The following is a 26903-nucleotide window of genomic DNA, read 5'->3' as shown; positions in this document are numbered from 1 at the left end:
CTCTTCAGGGACTTACATGTAACTCTGTGCTCTTTTGGTGACAGCTGGCTGATTATTGTAAAAGTTCCTTTCACACCGCTTTTACTTATATAAAAGAAAATATAATCAATATTAGTGTTTGTTTGCATCCTTATGGATATGAACTGGAGCCCATTGTTTACTCTCTTTTCATATATTTACTAAATGTCTGCAGAAAAGTGCTGGAAAATATGATTTCATCAGTCTAGTCCAGTAATGAGTGGCTTTATAAGTCCACATCCGCACATTTTCATTTTAAGAAGAGAATGCAGAATCATGTCATGTAATTTCACGTTCATTAGCTGCAAAATGATGTGTTTGATTCACAATTAACTAAAAATATGAGCACAATAAATCAATGCACTCTTTTATGCGTTCATGTACAACATATTTTCTTTTAGAAAAGGACCGAAAAGACCCAATCAGGAAGCAGGCATGGTGCCTGCATCATCGTTTTTAGAAGTGTCTGTTCAGATTAAAATGCAATCCTGATCTACTAAACTAAATAGGGTTAGCTGCATTTTAAAAAAAATCTCTGTTGCATGTGTCGGTACATGTTTATGATAATTATGTGTATATTTTAACTGAGGTGCTTTGGGGCTTGTTTGTTTTTTTTCTTTTCTTCTTTTGGTTACTCTACATATATCATAAGTGTCAAAATTGCTGGAATTGTGTGGACAATCAGTGTAAATGTTGCAAAAATGCATTTTAAAACCTTTTAATGTGGATGTAGCTGAAGTTTTTTTCCCTGACTCATGACATATTTTTTGTTGTAATATATTTGGCGGGAGGGGGTAAGACTCAGATTGATCCACTGAGAGTTGAGAGAGGGTGATTGACAGGGCCACAGTAACAATGAGAGAGCTGTTTGGGAAGGTGAGAGAGGGGGGCGGGACTATCTGACATTTCGGGATTTGGTCTTACCTCACAGTCGGACTCCTCTTTGGTCTTACACTCCCAGGTGTATCTGCTCATGGTTTTCTGAGGGGAGGGGGATGGGGCAAATGGTTATACTCCTCAAAACCATACAAGGCATCCTCAGAGAGAGAGACAGGTAGAGAGATGGACAGAGAAAAAAAGAGAGAGGACAAGAGGAGGGACTGATCGAAAGAAAGAAGATGAGTGGGAGATGATACAGAGAGATTAGGTAAGATGGAGAGAGAAAGAGGAGGCGGACAGGAAGAGATAGAAGCAGACAGATGAAATAGACAGAGAGAGATCGAGTGTTGGAGACAGAGACCAATAGTTGGAGACGTCAGCTGATATTCCCAGCTGGCTCCAGTATCTCTGAGGTAGACACCGACTCTGTTCAAACACAGACTCTCTGGTGCTGCCTGCCTCTTATTCTGTATCTGCTCAGTAAATACAGGTTTTGGATATTTCTGGTGAGGTTCTCCACCGTCATGACACAGACACTGGGCCATTAGTTTGGAAGGGAACTGAGGTTATTTGATTTATTAGTGGGTGTATTTTGGGTGAGGGATTGGTGAGTTGGTATGGTTCTTGGTTTGGGGAAGCCTACTCTTTATGTCTAATTGGGTTTTGTAGGTGGTTGGAACATGTGTTAGAGATTAAACTTGGACTGAATAGTAGTTGGAAATATGTTCTGTTTGTTTAATAGACAGGAGGGCAGAGTGTGCCTCATCTGGACCATGTGGATAATGCCAAGAAAGGCTGTTTACACCAAGTTAATGTTTTAAAGACTTTTTCTTTGACTGACTCATAAGGGTTGGGTTTGATACCTTTTAATTGAATCTGTATCCAATCCAATTACTAATCCAAAACCCCTTCTCCAATCTATTGTAAGTAAAAACAACTACAACACAAAGATTCAGTTGAGACTGTTAACAGTTGTTTTATATACCTTGTTTTTTTTCAATGCACTACTTGTTCCAGATGCTGGACGTCCAGATTTAGCTCCATAAGGCTCTAAATTTAAAAAACTGGGAGATTCAGACTATTGAAATTCATGTGAAACGATTAGATGAGACTCACCCTCAGAGACTCATGCAACAGAGATGCTTCTTTGTGTTGCTAGATAAAGTAGTCAGAGTGCATTTTAATATTTTAAAAAGTAAGTTATGTTTATCAGTTACTGCTTATACAAAAAACTGTGAAAGAAATTTTCACTGTCAACAAAAAAAATAGAATACAGCTGTGGAAATGTTCTCGTATATTACTTAAGAGATACAGGATTTGTTGACAGAATACTTAAGCCTTGGTGTTTATGAGATTTGGATGTTACTAACCTGAACTTATTACCTATTTATGACTTAAAGGTACCCTATGCAATTTTCATGCACAGCACCAAACATACTAAGTGTGTCCCAAAAAAGCTACTGACTGCATTTCCTCCCTCATTAAACATTTGCAAAGCTGATTGTTATGAATATTTTTCAAAACCTGCATTGTTTATATTCATGTTTGCTAGCTTGCAGTCTTCTTTCCTGCCTTTTCTGGTGCATCAATGTATTTCTTGGCACATTTCTGCTACCAACTGTCAATCAGTTGATGCAACTGGCAGCTGAAATATGTAATAAGTAGCACAAATGCTTCACACCTGCATGTGCATCCTCAAAACTTCAGCAGGGTAAAAAATGTAAAGTATTTGCAAATACTATTCAGTCCAGTGGATGTGTGGGATTTTGGGTTTTTTTGATATGTAGGTGGTGTTGAGTTAGGAAGTTGATATTTTAGAGATATTGTTAGCGGGTGATGGTGGGATGTTGTTTTGGGGGGTTTATTGTCTGTCAGGGTAGTGGAAATGGTATTTGGTTGTGGGGACAATGAGTGTGTGAGACAGCTGCTTCTAAATGAATTAGATTTAACTGTCGAGCTAACATGAAAGAAATGAGGGCTATAGAGAAAAGACTAGTTGCTGCACTATTACAAGTGAACAAAACTACTGATGGAGTTGTTAGAGGGTGGTACCACATCTTCGAAACACTAAAACAGAACAAAAAAACAAACTCTACCTCAGTTGTAGCACTAGAACTACCCATGCTGCTACAACGATAGCATTGCCGCTACTAGCTACCCATGCTTCAGTTAGTGAGGCGCCTGTCGGCTCTCTGCTGCCACCCACAGGCGGCCGCGGGGCGTTGCATCTCAGATGTTTATCCTGATAACCCCCAAACCATTTATCGCAAATGTCCCACACTTAGCTTACCTGTTTGTGACACCAGTCCTCCCCCCTCAGAAAAAAAACAGAATAAACCCCTCCCACTCCCATTTTCAGGATAAACAAATAAAGCAGACATTTTGTTATATATTTTTTAAACACATAGCAAAGCTGAGCTGCAGTGGCTGACATGGCCACCGGGTGGCGCATGTCAGCGTCAGAGCAAGAATGCCATGACACACCGATGCAAGAGGTGATCAGAGAGAGAGCAGGTTAGAAAGAGATGGAGTGGGGAGGGGTTGCAGCGAGGGATTGTGGGAGTTTTCTCTTAAAAGGGTCAAGTTAAAGCCAAGGGTTCGCTGTTTGTTAGCAGCACTGTGAGAACCATCCATAAATGTTCAGTCTGCATGGTTTCAGGGGGAATTTAACCTCTAACCTCAGCTGTGTTCGTGCCCCCGATTCACCCACTGAGCTGATTTATGCTGCGGCTTGTCTTTGTCGGCATGCAATTAAGCATTTCTTGGACACCGTTCAGTCAAAATAAATTAGCGGGGTGTCGTGTAACGTGGCTAAAATAACTAGTTAAGGCTACGACTCTGTTTTGCAGACATTCTCACTGTGTAATGGTAAAAAAAACATCTTTTTATAGCAGTTTCATACATTGTTTGTTTGTCCGTGGGTTTGTGTGTGTTGTCGTCACCTTCAAAATAGGATCAATGAGCAATCAACCAGAGGAGCTAAATCAATAAACACTGTGAAAACTATGAGACTCGACATTGTGTTGCCATAGTAGCAGGCTGCAAGGTCTCAGCCACCTGCAACTGCACCTGAGCCTTTTAAATGTCTACATATACATATGCTGCGTGAGTGTGTGAATTCTATAAATATAACTGATGTGGTGTTATATAAATTGGTTCAAACATTAAATAATGGTACTAACCTAAATGTACATGCGGATCCAAGTAAAGATTATTAAGTTCTTAATTTCAAATAATTTAAAATAGCATTATTGATCTACTAGGAACTTAATTTGTGTAAAATTGTCAGTGCAGACGCAACACATAACAGGACAAATAATAACAATAAACAATAACAATAAAGTTGGGACACTGTGCAAAACGTAAATTAAACTGAAATGCATCAAATTCAGAAGAAGAGTTTATAATTACAAAAACAAAAGTTTATCAGTTTGAACATTAAATATATTGTCTTTTTTAAATCATTTTAACTGAATATTTGTAAGAAAAGGATTTGCAAATGATCACATTCTGTTTTATTTCATACAATGTTGACGCTTTTTTGGAGTCAGGGTTGTATGTCTAACCAGTTGGGATTAAGTGTGTTTAAAAAATGTCCAAAAATAAATAATGAAAAAGGGTCAAGCGCCCAAGCTAGCTCAGATATTAATGAGTCTGATAGAAGAAGACACAGAGCTGTTTCTGCAGCCTGAAGATAAATGGCCGTGTGGCATCTGAGACTCTCTGCAGTCTGTCTGCTGTAGATGCTACTTAGTGTTTCTGCGTCCACTCTTGCAGCTTAATAAGGATTAAGATTCTATGTGCATCCTATAGTTTTATTTGCCATCTGTATTCACCACATGAGAAAACTCCCGCCACCTTCCTCGCACCCGGACCCCGCCCACCCCTCTCCTCAGCGATGCACACCTCGGAGTATCAGAGAATACTCATGCCCATGCATTAGGGGGAGGGGGGACGGGGGCGGGGGGAGTCAGAGGGCCCGGGCAGGGTTTGCGGGGGAGATGCAGAAAAAGGGGTGAGAGAGAGGCGAGAACCACGTTACCTGACAGATAATGTTATCATAGTAAGCCAATGCACGGGCATGAGGGACGTTAGGAGGGGTGTCGCACAGTTTCCTTACATTTGGGTGGGAGCCCTCAGCGATGGTGGACAGCGAGAAATTATCATTGTGCTGCTCCGATGAAGGCCGGTACTTACTGCTGGGTGTCGGAGGATGGAGGGGGGTGACAGTGGGGGAAGGGGAGGAGAGGATGTGGAAGGGAAAATGGAGGAAAATAAATTTGGTGGGGAGGAAGTAGAGGGGAAAAGTGTTTGGAGATGAGGTGAGGAAAGATGGTGAAGAAAAGGAGGAAAGGATTTGGACGATATGGAGAGGAGGGGGAGAGTTTGAAGAGGTTGGAAAAAAGGAGAGAGAGTAAGACGAAGATGGGTGTTTGGAAATTGAAAGTGAACAAAGGTGGTATGAAGTGAAAATGTAAATTAAGAGAAGGATAAAAGAGAAAGAATATGGTAGGGAAGCGACAGAAAAAAGAGGAGGGTAAAGAGAGTAGAGAGGGAAATTTGGCGGTTCAAGATAATGAAAATGAGTTTTGAGAAGATAAAAGAAGTAAAAGGCAGTTTGAGGATTTAAAAAAGAATCCAAGAGGAGGAGAAGGAGGAGGAGAGGAAGAGATGGGGGTGAAGTGACATTTATAGGAGTTGATTCACAAGGTGAGAGAAGGACAAAAGACAGTCAAGCAGATCCAAAAGAAGAAAGTGGAGAGACATTGACACAAAATGGGAAAAAGGGAGAGAGGTAGGGTAAACGGGGGCAAGAAAAAGGACAAATTTAGGAGAAACATTACATTGTTGAAGAACAGACAGACAGAAAGGAAAAAAGGAGGGGGGAGAAAAAAGCAAGAAAGCAGCATTAGTTAGACAGAAAGTTCACGTCTTCTGTTTGTCAACTGGCAAACAGAAATACAAAAAACAGAGACACAAACATTTAATCTGTGATGCAACAAACTGAGAGTAAAACGTTTCATTTTCAGGTTACCTGGTTCGTACACGAGTCCCCTCAGAGGCTTAACTCTGACTTACATCTGACCCACTAACAGGGAAACCCACTGGAGACAAACACACTCTTTCTATTTTAACCAACACAGTTCTGTCGGCTCAGCTGATAAGTGATGAAGATTTTGATGCAAATAAATAAATAAATAAATAAATAAAAGTCTTTAGATTGCTAACTTGCATAACAAATGTACTCATTTTAACCAGAACCATGGAGTAATTTTGTTTGAATTCACAACATTAACCACGTGTAAAAACTGCGCCCGTGTGTCCGTATGTAACAAGTTGGGAATGAGAAGGGGACGTTAAATGAAACAAGTTAACCTTAACACATGTCACCATGAAGCGCCAAATGTCCTTAATAGTGGTGTGCTACATATATGCTGTCCCATTAGATCACACTTGGACTACAGATGTAGAAACACCTTTTGGCTAACTAGAGGTTTGATTAGGAACCTAAAAAAGTTTATGGAATAAAAACTGCAACATTGTAAGTGTAAGACTGCAGAAAAGTGCAACATTAAATAATATTCTGCACAAAGAAGCAGACTATATGCAAGCCTGTCTGTTTGCAAAAACCCCACCTATTTTAAAGCATTTTTGGTTTCAAGTAACAATCGAACAAATTACAAACAAATAAAACTTAAAGTTAAAAAAGCTAAGTGACCCTGCAGTGACGTATTTGTGTTCGTACTGGTCACCTCCTCTGTTTTTTATTTGTTATAAAAAAAATATATACATTTCTTGTTGATAAGGTTTAGTAAGTGAAGCTGTGCGTAATTTATGATTTTTTTTGTATGCTGCCCTGTTTGTTTTCCCTGCAAATAAGCATATTTTTCCCCATCTAAAACATCACGGACACTGCACTCTCATGGCTCCAATCATACCTCTCCGACAGACATCAGTTCATCAGCAATAACAATTGTAAATCCCCCACTGCTCCCCTCTCCCAAGGTGTCCCCCAAGGTTCAGTTGGCGGCCCCCTTCCTCTTCATTCTATATATTCTTCCCATTGGTCAAATCATCCGCTGCCATGGACTTTTTAATTTTCATTGCTTTGTGGATGACATTCAGCTCCACATTTCCACCAAAGTTACTCCTGCCACTCACTAAAATCCTGGCTCCAAGCCGACTTCTCAAACTCAACAGTGACAAATCAGAAGTCAGAAGTCAGAAATCTTCCCCAAATCTCTCACCAAATTTATCCACTTCTCTTCGTTACCTCTGTATTAACTTCGGATAAAACCCTCTCCTTCAACCAACCCATCAAGCACCAGAAAAGCCTTTTTCCACCTTAGGAACATCGCCCGCCCCCATCCATCACTCTCCATTTCAGGCGCTGAGACTCTCACCCACATCACATCCAGACTCGACTACTGCAACAGCCTACTCTATGGTTCACCATCCAAAACATTCAGGAAACTACAATATATCTAAAACTCTGCTGCTGGTCTTCTCACCCACTCCCATGACCACATCACTCCTGTCCTCCATAACCTCCACTGGCTCCCGATCCCCCAGGGAATCCACTTCAAAATCCTCAAAATTACCTACAAAGCCCTGCACAACCTGGCTTCCTCCTATCTGTCCGAGCTCCATTGGCACTCTCCGTTCTGCTGACGCCAACCCCCTCTCCTCCCCCCATCAGGACTAAACACCACACTTGGGGGGAAAGGGCCTTCTCCATTGCTGCTCCCACCCTCTGGACCCTACAACCATCCTCACTCCAAAAAACCCATCTGCGACTCCCCCTCACTTTCCATCCTCAAGAAACCCTTCAAAACTCACCTCTTCAAATCCGCCGACAAGCACTGACTGAAAAGCACTTTATAAACTGAATGCATTATTATTTTTTAAAAAGCAAACCATTTCTTAAAATTGTGTTTAAGATAACTCTACAATTATGCATCAAATAGCACAGTATTTGTTTAACAAACTCAAGGTCTCCTGCAAATGCATAGAAAAGGCATAATAATCACAAAGTAAGTGATGACATATTGCTTGTAGATGCAGATAAACACAGCCTTCTTTGATCTTGTCTGTAAACTTCGGGAGTTCCCTTTTGACCGAGTTAGACGAACTCTTTGAAATTTCCTCCTCTTTCTTCTTCGTCTTCGTCTCCGACTTCTCAAAGGGAAGAGATGTTTGTCTCAGGGAACCAAATGAAACTTTGACAAGAATGTCACAGATGTGTCTCCTCTTCCTCTCACAGATCCTCCTTCTCACATATGAAACGGCTGTCATGCAACCATATAAACCTTAACTCAAATATCACGTTGTGTTCCTCCTTCTCGTCTCCTAACTCCCCCGTCAGATCTATAGTTAAAGAGGCCGTGATCTACTTCCTGCCAAAGAAGCACCCGTCTCTGTGATCCTAATGTGAGCTTACGTATTTATATTTCACAAACGCTGTGACAGGACAATCAAAGACGAGGTGGTGATGAGAAAGAGTCAGACTGAGATTGTGTTCTCCCATCAGCACTTTGGATCTCAAAGTCTGGCACCAGAAACCATCTTTGGACCAGTCACTCTGGCTTTTTTCTGTGGAGACAAAATACCAGCGACCAAGAAATAATTCTACATGTAACCCCTGTAGAATTGGTTCTCACACTTTGGGTTTCATACCGATTAAAGAAACAATCTGTGAGTTTTAGAGAAGCCAGGTTAGCTGTTTCCTCCAATATCCAGTCTTTTTGCCAGGTTAAGTTCACTGGCTGCCGTTCAATCATCTCATCTAACTTTTGGGAGAACAATCAGTCCATCGACGCAGAGAGATGCAGTCCAACAACACAGGCTCAACCGGAAAATACACTTGAAACAAGCTCATCTTTTTCTGCAATGCAACACGACATCATGTGATTAACACAATCTCAACTAAGCAGTTATTTTAAAGGGCAAGCATTATATTTGTTTTCTGCTTTCAGCTTTTAATATCATTCTGTAGCTTTCCAGTAGTGGTCCTTAGGTTTTCAAATCTAAATATGCATATTTTGGTTAAAGTGTGTATGTTTTATGTATGTTTTTTTTTGTTAATGGCATTTCTACGTATATATATTTTTATCCATAGCCAGTGCCGATGGCAGGGGGTCGATATGTTCCCAGTTTGGAGAAGCAGACTGCTGTGGGCGCCACATACAATAAATCGAGGCAGCAGTGGACCAAACTGTACTTCACAAGGTAAAATTACTGTATTTGTCAGAGGAGTCTGGTGGCTTTCAAGAGAGCGATTTTTATTGCTAAGGACAGGGGCTGCAGCAAAACATATGTGGGCCACCTAATAAACAATCAGTAGCCGTTGGAATACACTATATTAAGAATATTTTTACCCCTTTATGATGGAGAAGTGAAGCCGTTATCTATGCTATCTTCAAAGCCAGACTCTATTGACAAAAACTTACATTTTTTTACCACATATGACAATAGTGATGCTGGTTATCCACTATCTTGTTCACTTAATTTGTTTGTGTTATTGTGTGACTTTATGATCCGATCAAACATGGCGTCCACAGCAGTTAATCTGGCCGTGATTTCCAAACTTAATAACACAGCTAATAAGATTTGAAAATGCAGTGGGGGTGCGGACCAACACTTTGTCCAGAACATTCACTTAACAGGGGATACCAAAAAAATCACTACTTTTTAAAATTAAGTGAGGAATGCTACAAATACTTCCTGTCATCTCATTTCATCCATCTTCCTTTCTTCACTCTCTATCTTTCTCTCTCTCTCCATCTCTGACCAGGATGTTAGGTCTGATCTCGACTGCGGCAGAGAAGCACTGCGACTGCGATTACCCACAGCAGATGGGGGAGTGTGGGAGTCTCATGTATTCATGAGCCTTGTCAGCAGTCACACACACACACGCACACACACACACACACACACACACACACACACACACGCTCCTCTGAATGTGTCATGCTGAGCTTTTTTCTCTGTAGCCGCCCTTTCTTATTCCTTTTTCTCTCTCTTTCACTTTCTCTTTCCATCTCTCCTCTCCTGCAACAGTTTCTCCTTCACTCCCCCCTCCCTTGTTTTATCCTGCCCTCCTTTTTACTCCTCTTATCTGTCGCCCTCCTCCTCCTCCTCCTCCTCCTCCTCTCTCCTCTTCGATTTCTTTTAGCCGACCACTTGATGAGGCTGTGTTGTCTCTTTCATGCTGCACCCTGCCACTGCTACACACACACACACATGCACGCACCCCTCAGGTCGCACAGCTGTATGTAGGTCAACCCCGCCTCCCCCTGTTTCTCCCTCCCTCCCCCCTCCTGTTCAGACTGCCCTACTTTCAGCTGGATCCAGAGTACCAATGACATCACCCTTTTCTCCTTTTTAAAAAAAATAAATATCTGCTTCCGAGCGTTAAGGCTGTTACTGACTGCACCACTTTTTCTCCTCACCCTCATCTTCTCCATCCATAATCTCCTCCACCATGACTAGCACGATAGCCTTCCCCGTGGAGCTAAAAATAGTCCCTGTAGCGTGGGATCTGGTGTTGAGAATTTGGTCCTTCGGTTCACATTTGCATCCGCGGCGCTCCATCGCCGGGCTGCTGCTGCTCATCTTCTGTTGCTAGGGAGACCAATGCTAAAACACAGGCGCTGCCAAAGCAGCCGAACCAACGACCCCACCTACACCCCCACTCCTTTTTATATTCACTCCAATCCTTCTATCGGTCTGTCAGTCTCTTTCCTCCCTTCAGTCCACCTCCCTCTGATAGTCCTTTTCAGGGTTCTTTAAAGGTTCTTTAGTAAGGGTCTCTAAGCACATTTTGATGCTAAAAATCCTGATAAGATTAGAATATTTTATCATATTCATGAACATTTTTATATCTTTTTCACAGGTCATCATGCAGTTACTACTGTGATACCCAGTTAATGCTTTTTTTTCTTTTCTTTTAATTTTAAGATAAGGCTTGAGGGATGAAAATTATTATCCATATTTCACAACGAAAATAATCCAAAAAATTCTACTAATATTTCCTATATAGCTTCACTAGTCCTAAAGTTTCTGTCTATATAAACAGGTACCTATTAAATACAGTTTGAGAAAAATGATTTTAAATACACCCTAAAATAAATAAATGAAGCAACAACTTAACCAATAACATAGAAGTAAATATAAATATATGAGTCAACATTGTTCAATAAATAAATAGATACTGAAATAATGAGTCCTAAAACTCAACAAAAATTTTCCAATAACAAGTAAAAAGAATTTGATTATTAATTTACTAGCTGTCATTTACAAGAAATTCTTGTAATCAGTCGATTGTTTTTTTTTTTTTTTTTTTTACGTAAACGTGAGATTTATGCAGGTTTACATATAAAAATGTATGTTCAGCCATTTAACGCCTGCTCATACATACAAAATACTGTATTATTTTACACGTGTTTTGGTTGTTTTGTTTTCTACATTAAGTAAAAATCCATTAAAAAATGTTTTTTTTTAATATATGTTTTTTTTTAATTTTTTTACCTTTTTTTCAATAAAAATCAGTCTATTGTTATTGAAAACATTTTGAAATAATAATTATTTTAAAAAAGGCAACAAATGTGCATTTAAATTGGGTTCTCAAAATGAATTTGGAACTAAACCTCCTCTGATTCTGATTCTCACACATTAAAAAAAATGTGATCTTGGACTTTTGATTTAATCTTACAGAATAAATACCTTTAATGCATCAAACACACCCAGAACCCTTTCCTGGTCCTGCACAGAGTGTAAAGACTACACCGGCCTTCTCTTCCTCTTCCCTCTACCTCCCTCATCTGCTCTGTCATGTGGTTTTCTGCCGGCTGCTCACCATCAGCCCTCGCTCCCTCCCTCCGTCCTTCTTCGTCTCCTCCTGCATTCCTTCATTGTCTTCCTCACTTGTTCGCTTCCTTTTTCAGCTGATCTATCCTTCCCCCTCAGACTGTCTCTCTCTTTGTCGCCCATCCCCCCTTCCTCATCCTTCTCTGTCTCACAGGCCCTCGTCATCCTCCTCCTCTATCTGCTTTTTTTTCTCGCCGTCACTAATTCAAATGTGAAAAAAAATCCAGCGCCACCTTCACAACCTCATGCTTCTACTTCTACATGCTTCTATCTGTGTATACGATCGGTTTAGATCAGTGACAAATGAGAACAAGAGACAAGGATAAAAACACGGAAATAAATCTGCTGCAATTCAAAGGTTTTTGGGTGATAAAACTGGTGCAAACAAACTGAACTGTCTCTGCTGAAAAGAAACAGGATCCATCTCCATGTCCTTGAGCAAGGCACTGAAACTCTACTGCCTCAATCTTTCTTGAGTCATTCTTGCCCTTAAAACTGTAACTGTGAGAAGAAGTTTATTCTTCCTGTGCTCACGGCGCCAAGGCCTCGTCTCTCTCTGCTCCTGTGAAGGACACCTTCTGCTCTTCACTCATCCTGCCTTTCACCAAACCTCAAGCAGCCTCTGTTTATCAAGTGACTTTGACTCTGCTGTGAGCTCCTGACATTTTACTAAAGCTTCTCCCTGTCAGTGACGGTCATCGTCTGTTTTCACTCATCCCTTAAAGGGACAGGTCACCCCAAAGTACATATTTCCCTTGTACTTGCGGTTCTATTTGTTTTGGTGTGAGTTGCAGAGCGTTGGAGATATCAGCCGTAGAAATGTCGGCTTTTTCTTGGATATAATGGATCTAGATGGCACTTGTAGCCTGGTATTACCAGACTAATTTGCAAATTTCTACAGACTGAAATGCTTCTGGATAGATCTACAGCCAACCAGAGCAACGAAACGTCTCTGAGGTGGGATATGGACTTTACTTTTATTACAAATATTAACCATAAAATGGAAGTTGAAATCTGTAAATTAATATTATGGAACATTATAGATTTATTTTTTTTTACAGTATTTTTCAATTACTTATTGGTCTTGAATGTTAAATTACAGTGAACAAATAAAAATAAAAAGGAAAGCAACTTTCTGATTTCTGACAGAAAAAGTTTAAATATAATGTACAAAAATTTTAATAAGAAATGGAAAAAAAAAGTCTGGCAGCAAAAGTTGCCAAACACTTACCGTCATATTAAAGAAAAAAAACAATATTTTTTTGTAATAAAGATATTGTATATTGTAATGTATGTTATCGATATTTGTTTTTTAATTATCTGTAAAATATTATTATTTATTTTAAATATTATAAGTCATATTATTACTTATTTGACAAAGTGTTTGGCAACTTTTGCTGCCAGATTTTTTTTTAAAAATTTTTTGTATTTTTTTTTTTCAGTGTGTGTCATGGTTTCTGGAAAGGGACATCGCCATCAAGCTTTTCAAGTGCATTTTTTGGCAATTTGAGCACAACAAGCCGACCTCTCTACGGCTGATATGTCTAACCGTCGGCTGGGCGAGAGCAGTCTTTGGCGGCAGACCTTTATGCACAAGTTTGACTAACTGTGATTGGACATTGAGATGAGTCCCGGAACACGGTAGCAGCACACTTTCATGACAGTTAAGAGCCAGAGAGGGCCAGATGGATGGTAAAAACTTCACAGACTTTTTGACAGTCTACAGTCCCAACAGGATTTGTCCAAGTACACCAGATGGTCAGTACACCGATAGAGCACCACAACGATATAGAGAAGACATGCTGTCTATGTAAACGCTCAGCATGACAACAGCTTGACAATGTCATTAGTCCCGCCCACGGAGCTGATTGATTGTTAGTCCCCCTGTGGTGATCTAATGCTGTTTAACCGAGAGGCTACTGTTTTATTTCATGATGCCAGATCAATCGGTCAACTCAGTAGAGTTGGTGGATTCAAAGGTCTGGAGCAAGGCAGATAACAACATGTCACACTTATATATAGATTTGTTTTATAGGTAAAGAAGTTTGGGAACTACTGCTGAAGATTCAACCTGAGGCCGACTGATTCTGAATTTTTAAGGAAGATACCAACAACTGTATTAGGATATAAGATATAAGAGTTGCTATCGAGATAATTTGTGCAATATCTTATAGTTAAAAAATAAAGTCTATGGTGGACTCTGTAAAGGAAACATCAAACATACCTTTCATCTGCACCGAAATGTATTGCTATTTATGAGCTGACATATACACGCTGATACATCTGTGATAATCTGTGATGCATCCCTCAGGCTCTATCTGAAAACCTGTCAGCTGGTATATACACTTCAGAGAGAAATGCAAAGCGTAGAGAGTCTGAGCAAAGTCACAGCAATTTACTTCTTCTTAAATCTCAAACCTTATAAAGAAGAAGAAGTGGAGGAGGAAGACATGCTGTTCCAAGATGAGTCCAGTCCGTTTTAGAGGAGTTTTCCAGTTTACAAACATCAATTTGTTATCTGTGAGTCATTAGAGTCTCATATTTTTTCGGGAATCCTTTAGGATCATATTGGGATGATAGTAAATAGCCATGTTTCGACTGGGGGGGAAAATGGCCACCAGGAAAGTCTCAGGCCACACCCTCCCAAAAGTCTGCTCACTCTGCATGTTTCGACTACAAGTTAGCCCCCAGAGGGATTTAGAGACGTCTGGAGGTGACGTATGGTTTTCGCCGTCGCTAACTGTGCACAACATCAACAACTGAAAGCAGCATGGCTAATTATGCACAGAGTCTCCGCTGATCATAAACATAAAACATAGTGATTGTGAATTAACCGCATGATAACTGTGTCTGGTGCTTGTTGTAAACAAACAGAGATCTCTAAGTGAACACCTCCTGCAGCAGCAGCACATACACACTGTACTGCTACAGAGCTAACTGTAGCTAACTGCGGCTAACGGCGGCTCTTTTTAAAAGCCGGCGTCCGGCTCATTAGCGGCTACTTAAGAAGAGTAAGAAGGAGTCGCTGGATTTGTCTCCAGTCGCTTTCTTGAAAAATAGTCGCTAAGGGGGTCTGAAAAGTCGCTAAATTTAGCAACAAAGTCGCTAAGTTGGGAACACTGCTTTGCCGGCTTTTACAAATGGCGTGTGTTGTTGTCATGTAGAGTACTACATCACATCCTGCTTAGTGATCTATCCAATCAGTAACCAGGCTTTTTTCAGGGGAGAAAAAAGACCCTGCTATTTGACAGGGACGAAAAAAGTCCTGGCAAAAGCCGGCTCCAGACTGCTTGTATTCAAATTAGGGGCGTTTCGGCGAGTGAGACCTGCCTCACTCCGGGTATTGCCCGGTAGTGGAAACAGCCCAAATGTGACTATTTATCATAAAGTACTGACTTGAAACTCCATGCCAGTTTTTGTTTGATGATGATAGGCCAAGGAGATAAGCTCAAATATATTTTATGTAAAAATACAGAAATAGTGGTTATTGGAAGCAACTCCAGTTCTATGAATACAACAGTGCTCCAAAAGTGTTAGAAACAGGGATCTAGCAGCTGGATAAGACATCGGGTCCCTTACCAATGTGTCTTTTATATTTTTCTGTGCCCTTTAGTGAAGAACTTTTGGGTATTAATACAGGAAGGGATGGGACAGGAGTCACTCTTCCAGGATTGGGACAGGACAGAAATGTGATGGTACAGGAGTGAAGCCCATCTTTTCCCCAGTCTTCTTCTACTTTTACCTGCCTACATTGGAGATCAGAGCTGCTGGTGAGTCTTTGTCCCACGTTAGAAAAATGCTCATTTCAACTTTTGCCAACTAAAATGTTTAGGTAGGAAGAATCTTTCTTTCTTGACACTTCTATTCCTTTGAGATTTGGATCCGATCAACACATCTTACAACACAAATATGTGCCACATGCTTAATCTATTTATACTTTTGAACTATGAAGAGTATTTCCCCTCTGTCAGACTTATTTCTAGACACCACTGACATATTGATTGAATTTCAGAGAGTGTTTAAAGCTGTTGTTTGGTCTGTTTAGCCTTTAGATTTTATTTCTCCCAAACTTCTTTTCCCCTGCTCTCTCTCTCCCCCTCTTTCTCTCTCTCTCTATCGACCAGTCTGTCTCTGTCATTCCCCAAACTTCACACTAAACGCGAGCCGGGGCAGCAGTTTGGCCCAGAGGCAGCACCAGCTGCAGAAAACACAACTCTCTCCTTCAATCTCCTGCATCGATGGGAGTAATGTACCGCAGCCGAGACTCAAAGTCCGCTGGGGAACGGATAATAAATCTGTTGCGCCATGATGCCTTTGAGCAAGGCACTAAAGACTTTACTTTTTAGTTTTGTTTGATTGATCTTTTAAACTTAGACAAATGAATCCACCGATTCAAAGACAAGCCTGCGGGACACATCGCGCACACTAAAAGGAGACGGATGGAGTTTCACAAAGGTTTGTATATTTCTGCATCAGAAATTAGCTTCTGTGTGAGGAAGGGATCAGTATTTTATCTCTTTCTTTCTTCTCTTTCTCCAGGATATTTTTGTTTTTACTGAATATAAATCTAAGGAGTATGAGTCTCAGGTACATCCCCCAATATAAAGAGTAAATAAGTATATATTTTCATGCTTTTTCTTAGTGAAATGGATGATCACTATAATCATGATACCAATAAAAAGGGTGAGATAAAGTACTTCCAGTCTTTAACCTTTTTTTCCTGCTTGAAAAAGCTTAACGCAGTAGAACAGTGAGGTCATAATGCACTCATGATGCTTCATTGTTAAGGTAACATCTTATAGTTTTTGAAAATGAGCTTGTTTAGCAAGTACTAGAACACAACCTGAACTACATCAGTTCAAACATGGCTCTAAATAAATGTTTTTGGGGTGTGACTGGTGTCCCTGAACTTCCAGAACTAAAGGAGTGTCTATAAAATAATGAGGTATACCGCTCATACTTATGTGATAAGAGTTTAAATGATATCAGTGCTAATTATCTGTTAGCTCAGTGTCTGGTTGGAGCCTCACCTGCGCTTGCGTAACTTCTTGTTCTCCGTCTTGAGCACGTGGAGCTTCTTGGCGAAGCAGACGATGATCATGAAGAGCAGCAGGACCACCAGAGCCGAGGCGCCCACGGCCAGACACATCACCTGGAACTCGGTCACCACCGACTCGCAGCGAGCACCCTTGTGCCAGATGTAATCCTGGACGTTACATCTGAAGGAGGTAGAGAGGAGAGAGGGGATAGAGGGCAGAGGGAGAGGGGGACAGAGAGGAGAAGAAGAGGAGAAAAGAAGAATTGGTTAGTTGGATAAAACTAAGTGATTCTACAAGATGCTCTGTGAATGCACATCAGTTTCTGAAAGGCATCATTTATATTTATATTATATTTGGCTTTTAGGTATAATTTAACATCCACGTTGGCTTTAAGCACGTTCTTTTTCCAATTTGGTCTGTTTTTGAACATTCAGGGTTTCCTTTCTGTTCCTGATTATGTTTAACTGCTTTAGTGTGGCGTCTGAAAAGCTCTAAAAACTTCAAATGTTTCACAACATGTTACATAAGTCTTCAGTGTAATTGTGAAGTAATCGACCGCAGGCGTCTTCGCAGCATGGTAGAGTCGCCGGCAGGTTTTGAATGATGCTTTTTTCAAAATAGGCTAATATCATCACATTGTGTGTCTGAAAATAGAAAGTAAAAATGAAAAAAATAAAGAGCCTGGGGCATTTTCTTGCTATAAACACACACAAACACACACACTGTCAAACATCATCACAAGAGACATTTGCATTCATCAGATCTTACACAATGCATACGGGCATCCATGTGTGGATGCACATTATGGGCGCATATGTGGACGCACGCACAAAAACACACACAGCCGCCATCTGAGTCCCAGACTCCCTCCGTACCCGTTTGGCAGAGTACGGTGTCCGCCCGGGGACATAAAGGCAGATGGCTTTGTCTACACACTGTTTGTCGTGTAAAATGGCAAACCTATTTCAGTGCTTAACGAGACTTTAATGGTGCTGAGCGATGCTGTTTCATTGCCACATGAGTGGAAGAATGTGTGGCTGTGCATTATTTTTGTCTGTGTGTGTGACCATAGGAACCGTTTCCATTAAAAATACAACATTTAAAGTCTGAGTAGAGTAATTTAAAACAGAAAAAACTTCAAAGGTCCCATAATGTGAAAAGTGAGATTTGCATGTCTTTTTTTTGATAATAAAGCAGATCTGGGTGCCTTATAAACACTGTGAATGTATCAAAATACTCAATGCACAGGCTGTATTCTGAAACTGTGCCTTTAAACGAGCTGACAGGGCTTGTTATCATGGTTGTGATGTCACAACTATACCATATATACTGTATCATACAGTAATTTCCTGGCTGCAGTGATGTAACAGAGATGCCAAGAGTGCAGACGTGAAAGACCTAGAAATACTGACCAATGACAAAAGCCCCAGTGCATTACTTCTTCATGACGTCACAAGATAAAAACGAAGTAGAGTTGAGCCCTGCCGTCACCTTCCCTCTAAAGTACTGACTTGAAATTTGTGTACGTTTTTGTTTGATGGTGATAGACCAAGTCAAACTGGAGATAAGGTCAAATATATTTAGTATAAAAATACAGAACTAGATGTTCTCCTCATTTTACCTCTTATATGTTATATCTGTAAAAAAAACCCATTTCAAATTCTTCATTGAGCATGATTGTGTTTTGAACCGATTTTATGTACACTTCATTCATCAATTACAGTTAGCTCGGGATGACAGTGCATTATTTTAACCAGCAGTGAGAAATTGCAAGAAAAGCAGTTCTATGAATACAATCAATTTCCACAAAAAAAAAAATCTACAGAAATTTGTGAAAAGCATACATAGTTGTCCCCTGTCATGATGACAAAATTGTTAAATACTTGAGATATCTCCATTTAAGGTACATTCTGAATAGATCAAATATGATATGTGATTTATTTGTAATAATTACAAATAACTAATATAGTTACTAGTTGGAAGGCAGCATCTCTACCACATGTCCATAGTGTCAAAGAGAACGTGTTTTTCATTTAAAAAGAAGTCTTTCTCATTTTCCTTCTGGTTGTTTTTGACCAGAAGGCTGTCAAAGAGACTGACACACACCCACACACACACACACACACACACACGCACACAAAAATATATAGAAACTGCCAGAGGGAGGATCTGAAGCGTGAAGGAAACTGTGCTCATTTTTTTATTTTCCCTCCATATCAGAGATATTTCAGTAGGTTCTGAGCATCCTGAGGTCATGAAACCAAAATGACCACAGACGCTCTGAACAGGACAGCTTTAATTAACCAATGACAAAGCAATTAACAGTTCCCCTTCACACACACCAGAGATGAGGGAGTATAAAGTAAAGGGAGGTGTCGGGGCGTATGGCCGCTCCTGCTACGTTCTCTACATGCTAATAAGGCTCCTTTCACCGACCCACTTCCTGTATCCTTCCTGAATCCTTGACGCTTTTATTTTGCCAGCTGAAGTGAAAACACTGGCAATGAGCCAGGAGACATTTTGAGTGCGGGCATATGTGAGAAAAAGAAAAGAGAGAAAAGAGAGAAAAGAGAGAGGGAAGATGCCCGATATCACATTTTCAGGGAGACTTCAATGCACTCAAGCTCCAAGTAAATCATACAAAGAAGAGGTTTATGTAAGTCAGAGTTAGATGGAGGTGGAGATGGAGATGGAGGGCGGGGGAGGGAGGGAGGGAGGGATGCAAATAGAGAGAGAGAGAGAGAGAGAGGAAGGGATGCATGAAGAGAGGAGGCAAGCAAGCGAGGATGTGCTGGTCGTCATGGCAACCCAGCTGAGCGGCAAAAACGGAGCAGATGCGGCGCTGACATGTCATTCCATCACACGCACGCACCCTCACTCAGCTGTCCGCAGGGACACGGTCGAGCTTTAGCGGCTAGTTCCCATTTCTGTTTCTTTCTATTTCCCTCCCTGCCTGCCTCCCCTCCTCCTCCCTCTTCTCTCCCGCTGCTTGTCTTCTTGAAAATCTCTTTTCTTGTTCACTGGCTCTTTACCTCCCCATCTTCCCTCCTTCCCTCCCTCCCTCCCTTCCCGTCTCTCTCGACTCGCCCTCCTCCTCCTCCTCCTCCTCCTCAGCCTCCCTCCTGCACTTTGCAGAGCGCCTCCAGCTGAATCATGTCTTTGCTTTCAGTTTCGTGCAACTGATTTTTTTTTTCTTTCGTTCTTTACTTGACATGAGAAGGAAATCAGAAGTCCAAGGTGAATGTTCTGCTTCGTATATCAAGAAACAAGAAAACTATTTAGATTTAGGAAACCAAAATGAACTGAACTGTGCTAACAAGCATTGCCTGTGAATCCAAAGCCTGATATGATCTGATTCCTCTGAGCCACAGAGCTCCATTGTTGTCCAAAACTATTAGAAACACGAAGAGTCTGCAGCCATGCAAGTGGCCCTGCGAGGCTCCACTGAGTTCATGTCAGCATGCTCAACATGACAACATGCTGATGTGAAGCACGTGTAATTGTAATATTATATTACTTGCTAATTAAAGTATACTTGAGGCTGCTGGGGATGTCATTAGTTTAACAGTTATCTAGTTATAAATCACAGTTTCAGACAAATTGTTGACCTGTTGGTGGCGCTACATGGAAAATCAGGACAACAGGATTCATTGTCTGTTCAATCATAAGCATAAACTATAAACTATGTATTTAAAAAAAACAACATTTTTAAGTAAGCCTTAAGTGAGTCCACACCATAACTATAATGATAATGGCAGTGGTGAACAGTATTGTTTGAATCACCTTCAGGACAAAAGCCAATCAAAATCCACCTGAATTTACAGTGTTTCACATTCAAACTCTTTAGAATTGGTTAAATTTATTGCTGTAGAAAGACGCACGGCACCACAACTCTGCAGCAGCAGCAGCTGCTCTTTAAACTGTTTTCTTATGCTTGTTAATTATATTCTTATTCATCCAAATAAAGATCGATAAAAGCTGAGTTTTATCTCATACATTGTCCTGATGCTGTCCATCAGTCAGAGAGCTCCCCTGATCCAGGATCAGAGACTTCTGGATCAAAGATGGTGCAGTTTATAGGTTTATGTTTCAACATTTTATTCATAGTACATTTAATGAGCAGATTTGTGACTGAAATGTCAAACCTCCTGCAGACAGCCATGATGTGTATTAATCTGGAGCTGAAAATCATCTCCAACAAATGCAAAAAACTGACTCCTGTGTGTGTTCCATTTGCCTAAAACAGCGGCAGCACATTTTTGGTTCTGGTCTTCTTGCCGAGTGTGAGGACAACAGGAGACACACCAGCCTTAAGATTACCATTAAGATTTGGAGCATGGTTTAAGGAGCGGACATGAGAGGAAACAGCTCTTGGCTGAATTTTGAAAACAATCTTTAGGATTGGATTTCCTCCTCGGGAAAATACTCACGTCCCGGCCAGCTGCACAGAGCAGAAATCAAATTGGAAATGACTCTTCATCAGGGAGAAAAAAAACTTCTACTGTCAAACCTCGTTTCAACATTAAAAGCTGCGATGCTTCTCTGGCTGAGATGTGTCGACCAGCCTCCCTTGTTCCCGCTCCTTCCATCTATAAAACCTCCCACGCGTCCCACAGGCCTTCCCATTGTGTCCCTGTGCAGAGTTTTTTTCTTTCCTCCCCAACCAATCATTATCTCCATCACTGTGGCTCACCGCAGCCGCATTTAAATCGTTGTCGCAACCCGGCAGGAATACAGCAGAATTAGCATGAGGGCGGCATGAGCCACATTACAAAGAGCTAACAAATCCTCTCAATATTTACCTGATTAGACGGGCCCGCCGAGAGGCAGACAGACAGACAGGCAGAGAGAGAGAGTCTTTAATTTTACTTACAGAGGGTGACAATGGTGCAGATGGGGCTGTAGCCTGCTAATAAGACCCCCTGCTGGTCTCAGTGATGGGTGATGTACAGTGAGAGATGAGGGGGGTGGGAGGAGATGCTGCAAGGACAACTCAAGACAGACGGGCGGGCAGTTAGGGGCTAAAAGCCAGTAGAGAGCTGTGAGTGGTGTGTATTTTAGGAAACCGAACATACTGATATCAGCTCCAAACCAAGGAGTCAATATTGTTGTGTAAAGAAAAATAAAATCTTTAAAACTCATTGCACGTGACTTGCTCAGCACCAAATAGCGGACAGACACGGTTAGAGACTAGCTGGAGAACATATCGCAGCATTTCAGGGGTAAAGAACTCGATATTTCCCTCTGTTGGTGGTCGACAGCAAAACAGAGCCAAGGAAAAATGGTAGATGAATAGTCTACTATAATGGAAGTGAACGTAGCCAATTTGAGGTCAACCATTGGTTTGTGCACTATAGGGTTGCAAAATTTCTGGTAAATTTCCAAAACTTTCCATGGGGAATTTTGGCAATATTCAGAAAAAAAAAAAAAATCAACCGATTTATTTCTAAGTAGAACTTTATCATTTTTTAATTGTTTTATTGAACAATCAATTCTTCTCATTCAACATGTAAATGTTGAATTGAACAGGCAAATGGATTTAACAAGTGATAGAGGAATGGACAGTGCAGGTAAGGGGCGTGGCCTCAGCAGCCCTGCAGTAAGCAGTGTCTTCCGTCGAAGCCATCTTGTTCTTTTGTAACCAGAAGCGACCATATTATCATATGCATAAGTTATCAACCAAAATGTTACAATTAACTAAAAAAACACAGTGTAAAAGATGAAAACATGAACAATATGATAGCAACCTGTTAATCACAAAGTAGCCCCAGTCCCAATGCATACCCTGCTTTATTGACTATTTTACTTTAATTGTAATAATTCACAAGATAACAATCATGCCATATTGAAAACTTAAAACTATAACGATTGAGAGCATAAACTCATTAGGGCAATGTTTCCTGAGGAAATAAATACACTTTTCAGACCTTAACTGCCGTAAAAAAAATCCCACATAAACACATCAAAAACATATCAACGTATAGTGTGATGATCAGTGTTATGTAAACCCATAAATTACCAAAGGGGCTTGCTAAGACAAGACTCACATCTCCAAAAATAAATTTTGAAGAAGGCATTCTGTTTGATAGATCAACTTCACATTCTAAATCTAAAAGTTACTTTTCAACTAGAAAAAATATCACAAATGTATTTGGTGCTTGGGCTGGAAACTGAATTTGATTTAAATCACAGTATTGACTAGTGCATATGTACCAAAAAAACATCCTGAAGTTTTTTGTTTTTTTTTTGCTGCAAGATGTCCCGTCCTACAAATCATGACTTGAGAATCACAACATGATCATTTTAATATACTTTCCAACTAAATGAGAAGCCCTATTTTGTGCCTCAGTATGAACCAAACAAATGGAGAAACAATGTTAAGATACAGGAAATGTTCTCTTGCAGTTTGGACGGAGATCCAGCAGAGAAGAGAAATGTATTCCAACAAGGTCTTTGGAAGGTTAGAAGCAGAACGAGCAAACAGAAGGCCGGCCCTAAAAGAGCTGCATCTGGACTGACAGGAGAGGGCACGGCAGGGTGTTTACTGAATATTTTTGCATAAATTCCATCTTTGCATTAAAACAACACTATTTTTAAACATTTCTTCCTTGAAGCATTGCATATTTTATCACGCAATAACTGCACATAGTGGAAGAAGGAAGGGAGAAAAAGTGAGTCAAATCTGCAGCGTGCAGAAAGAGGCGGATCTGAGGATAACAGGCCAGCAGAGGACGGGAGAAGGAAACTTTTCTCTATCACGAGTTTGGACGATAAAACATCTGCTACTGATACTGGCTCTGAAACAAATCCTCATTTCAGTTTTTTTCTGTTGAATAAAAAGCAAACGTTCTCATTACACGGAGGGCTCTGAGAGGGGAAGGCCAACCACTGGTCAGGCTGAGGGCAGGATCAGAAACTCATTTGATCTCATCTGATTAGATTACTTCATGTGAAATTTAAGGAGGATAAAAGTTATAGTTGTTTTGTTTCAACAAGAAAAACATGTTTGGCTTATTTAATTAATAAAAAATAGATGTATGACTTCACCAGCACCCACATCAGAGATATGAATGGAAGAATGTGTATTTTATAGTCTAAAGAAATGCTCTAGTTGTATAATAAGTTAGGAGAGAGGACCTAATATTTCTTCTCTGTAAATTAGTTGTAGTTTCATTTGCTTTTCTCTAATCCTAGTTTTATCCACTAAAAACTTTTCAAATTAAACAATATGAGACATCACTCTTTGGTTGAACTGCTCACAACATTTGCAACCTGTTAAAAGAAAGGGTAGTGAGGAAATGTTGAGCATATTGTAAAAAAACAAAAAAATAACAATTCTTGCTCCTGTGTACTTTATTTTATTACCTTCGCCAAGAATGTCATGTTTTCAGCTCAGTTTTGTTTGTCAGCAGGAATATGAAGAAAAACAACTGTCCCGATTTTCATGAAACTTGGTGTAAGGGTGCATCATGGGCCAAGGAAGAACCTTGATCCAAATCGCTGGAAGAATATATTAATTATATTTCATTTTCATTACCATTGCACAATAAGGCATTTGTGCTGCAAATCGTAATAATCTGAAATATTTGTTCCCCAACTGAGAAAAGTCGGAACAACTCCTCGGAAAGTCAATCTTTTTTTTTTTTTTTTTTTTGGTGAAATGACGTAACAAACAAGGTGACATGAGGGACAAATACACTACACCATGTGGACCACAAGTAGGGACAGCAGACATACAGCGCAAGTGTATGTGTGTGTGTATGCGTTTGTGTATGTGGATGAGGGGCAGATGCTACAACATATATATAAATATATATAACATGGCTCACTTATATGTATACCACAATGACAATAAATAGGCAAACAAAGCAAGAAGCACTAACGCGAGAAGAGAGGGAAGAAAGAGTGAAAATAAATAAATAAGAATAAATAAAATAACCAAGTAAATAAATAAAAAAATATATAATAATATTTAAAAAATAATTATATGTATACATAATACATACAAAATAAAAAAAAATGTCTTCATTGTCTATGGCAAAGACTGGAAACAGCTATCAATGTGCGAGTGAAGAAAAACAACACAATTTGTAGTGGAAGAACGACTTTGCAGCATGCACTGCATTTATTTTCAGTGTACTGTGTGTTATACTTATATATTCTTTGTGTTGCATGTTCCTGTGCTGCTAAAGACAATTCTCCCTTGCAGTGAACAGTTAATTTATATTCTTTAATGGACTTTTTTTTTTTTTTTTCCCCATTCTTTAGGTTTGACTAATAACTAGATTTCCTATCAGCATTTATCCAGTTTATGATGATTGAATTGACTTAATTCTTGAACAGTTTTTAATATATTTTTTAGATATGAACGCCTAGTTTTTATTGTTTCTATAAACTGTAAAATGCAGAATACTGCCACCCTGCTGCTACAGTCTGTCTCTCACTGTCATTGTCAAGGCACTGCTGTCTGGGAGCATGTCACACATGTTCATCAGATGGGAGAGAGACTATAAAAAATAAATTATTAAGACTGGAGGTCTGTGCTCTGATGTGCTCATGAAGGATCTGACAGACTAATAATACAGCAATAAGATATTGATCGCACAATCCATGCAAGCCACCTCAGTCTGAAAACATTATTGTATTATTTTAGGTCAGATGCTTTTTGTCTTTCATCAGCCATCCTCTTAGATTTCCCTGAGGCACCCAGTCCTCTGCACCACATTCAAAACAAACCAGCTTTAATAAAATATCACTGCATCGGCTTCCATTATGCAGATGGAACCATTATAACCTTATTAGTAACCACAGTGGGGACAAAACTGCTCCATTCAATCAGCCAGTAAAGCTAAATCCCTCAGTTTTAAAACTGAAAAGGGATTTAGAAACATGACGGCATAATCAGCGTTCTCCTGTTGGCATTAAAAGAATCCAACCAATTCAAACCATGGCAGTAATGTTTAGACACTTTCAGACATTCTGTCGGGTGTTGCAGTTCTTTTTCCAGAGTTTAGGCCAAGTTGGAAGACAAGAAGAAAGAGAAATGTAGCCTTAAGCCTACCAAATATTTCTGAACAAATTAATTCAACAGTCTTTAATGAGCTCGATGCTGCTGTTTCTACAGTCCAATAAAAGCTTCTATTTCTCTGGTGAGCAAAATATAAATACTTAATTGTGTGCATTGGCATATGATCTTCTGCAAAGCTGCTGGTCTTTGCTGAGTGCTAACCTCTATATCCTATCATATATAAAGAGAGGCTGCAAATGACTCAATCAGCATGATGGATCTCTGGGTACAACTGTGACCAAAACCTATTAGAATAAAACCCTGCATCCCTGGAGAGCGCTCACAATAAACCATAAACTGCAAACCAATTACTGATATGCAGATGTGTCCCTCTCTCATCAGACAGGAATACAGCATATATAAGCCGAAGAGATGCTCACACTGCCCTCAGGAACACGGACACATGGAGTCATCTTTATGCACTAAATTATGTAAAATTAAGCCGACGTTGGCGGCTAATTGCACCTAATAGTTTCAGTGTCAGTTAATTTATTTGTATATTGAAGCAGATTCCTGAGTAGACTGAAGGTGCGTGGACACATCAGTCTTAGGGCTCAATCACAGCAGCATTTATTATAGTGAAATTTATACTTAAAATTAATTAATTTCCATCTAGAATCAGTGGATAGAGTTCAATGTTGGTGATGGTGGGACTCTGTTTATCTGTATGAATGTGATATGTTATATTCAGGTTTGTATCATAGCCGCAGACAACAATTGTCACTGACTGACTGGCAGGTGTCTGTAAAAACAACCAAGCGTTACCTCTGGAGTCCAGCGGGCGCAGCTGCAACGCCATTTTGTTCCGTGCTGCACAAGGTGCCGTATCACACCTGGAGCATTTCAGAAGCGTAGCACTTTGCTTGCCTGTATTTGTTGATTTGTAATTTTTCCTGGATATTTGTTTTTCTACTAGTATGTAAGTATGGTCCATAGTTAAATGGATTATTTTTGTCTTTTAATTGTGTTTTTATATTTCCTACCTGTGCTTTAGTATTTAAAAATATATTCATCCTCTTAATTATTTTGTA

At 40.0% G+C, this 26903-nt stretch overlaps 1 protein-coding gene across 7 annotated transcripts in view; it reads right to left on the bottom strand.

Annotated features, from left to right (window-relative positions):
* The window catches only part of cspg5a (chondroitin sulfate proteoglycan 5a), a 64764-nt gene that overhangs the window by 5516 nt on the left and 32345 nt on the right, over positions 1–26903 (bottom strand). For 2 of the 7 annotated variants that reach the window (XM_059338672.1, XM_059338676.1), the window contains exons 3-5: positions 16797–16985; positions 5018–5096; positions 943–999 (exon numbers count right to left, since the gene is read on the bottom strand). In XM_059338672.1, coding sequence (XP_059194655.1) covers positions 943–999; positions 5018–5096; positions 16797–16985 — 325 coding nt within the window. Of the gene's footprint in view, positions 1–942; positions 1000–4939; positions 5097–16796; positions 16986–26903 lie in introns of all 7 variants that reach the window. The other 5 variants (XM_059338673.1, XM_059338675.1, XM_059338674.1 and 2 more) reach the window with 5 other exon arrangements.

The sequence above is a fragment of the Centropristis striata genome, chromosome 8 (genome assembly GCF_030273125.1).
Source record: "Centropristis striata isolate RG_2023a ecotype Rhode Island chromosome 8, C.striata_1.0, whole genome shotgun sequence".
Taxonomy (NCBI): domain Eukaryota; kingdom Metazoa; phylum Chordata; class Actinopteri; order Perciformes; family Serranidae; genus Centropristis; species Centropristis striata.
This window is presented reverse-complemented; position numbering and strand designations above follow the sequence as displayed.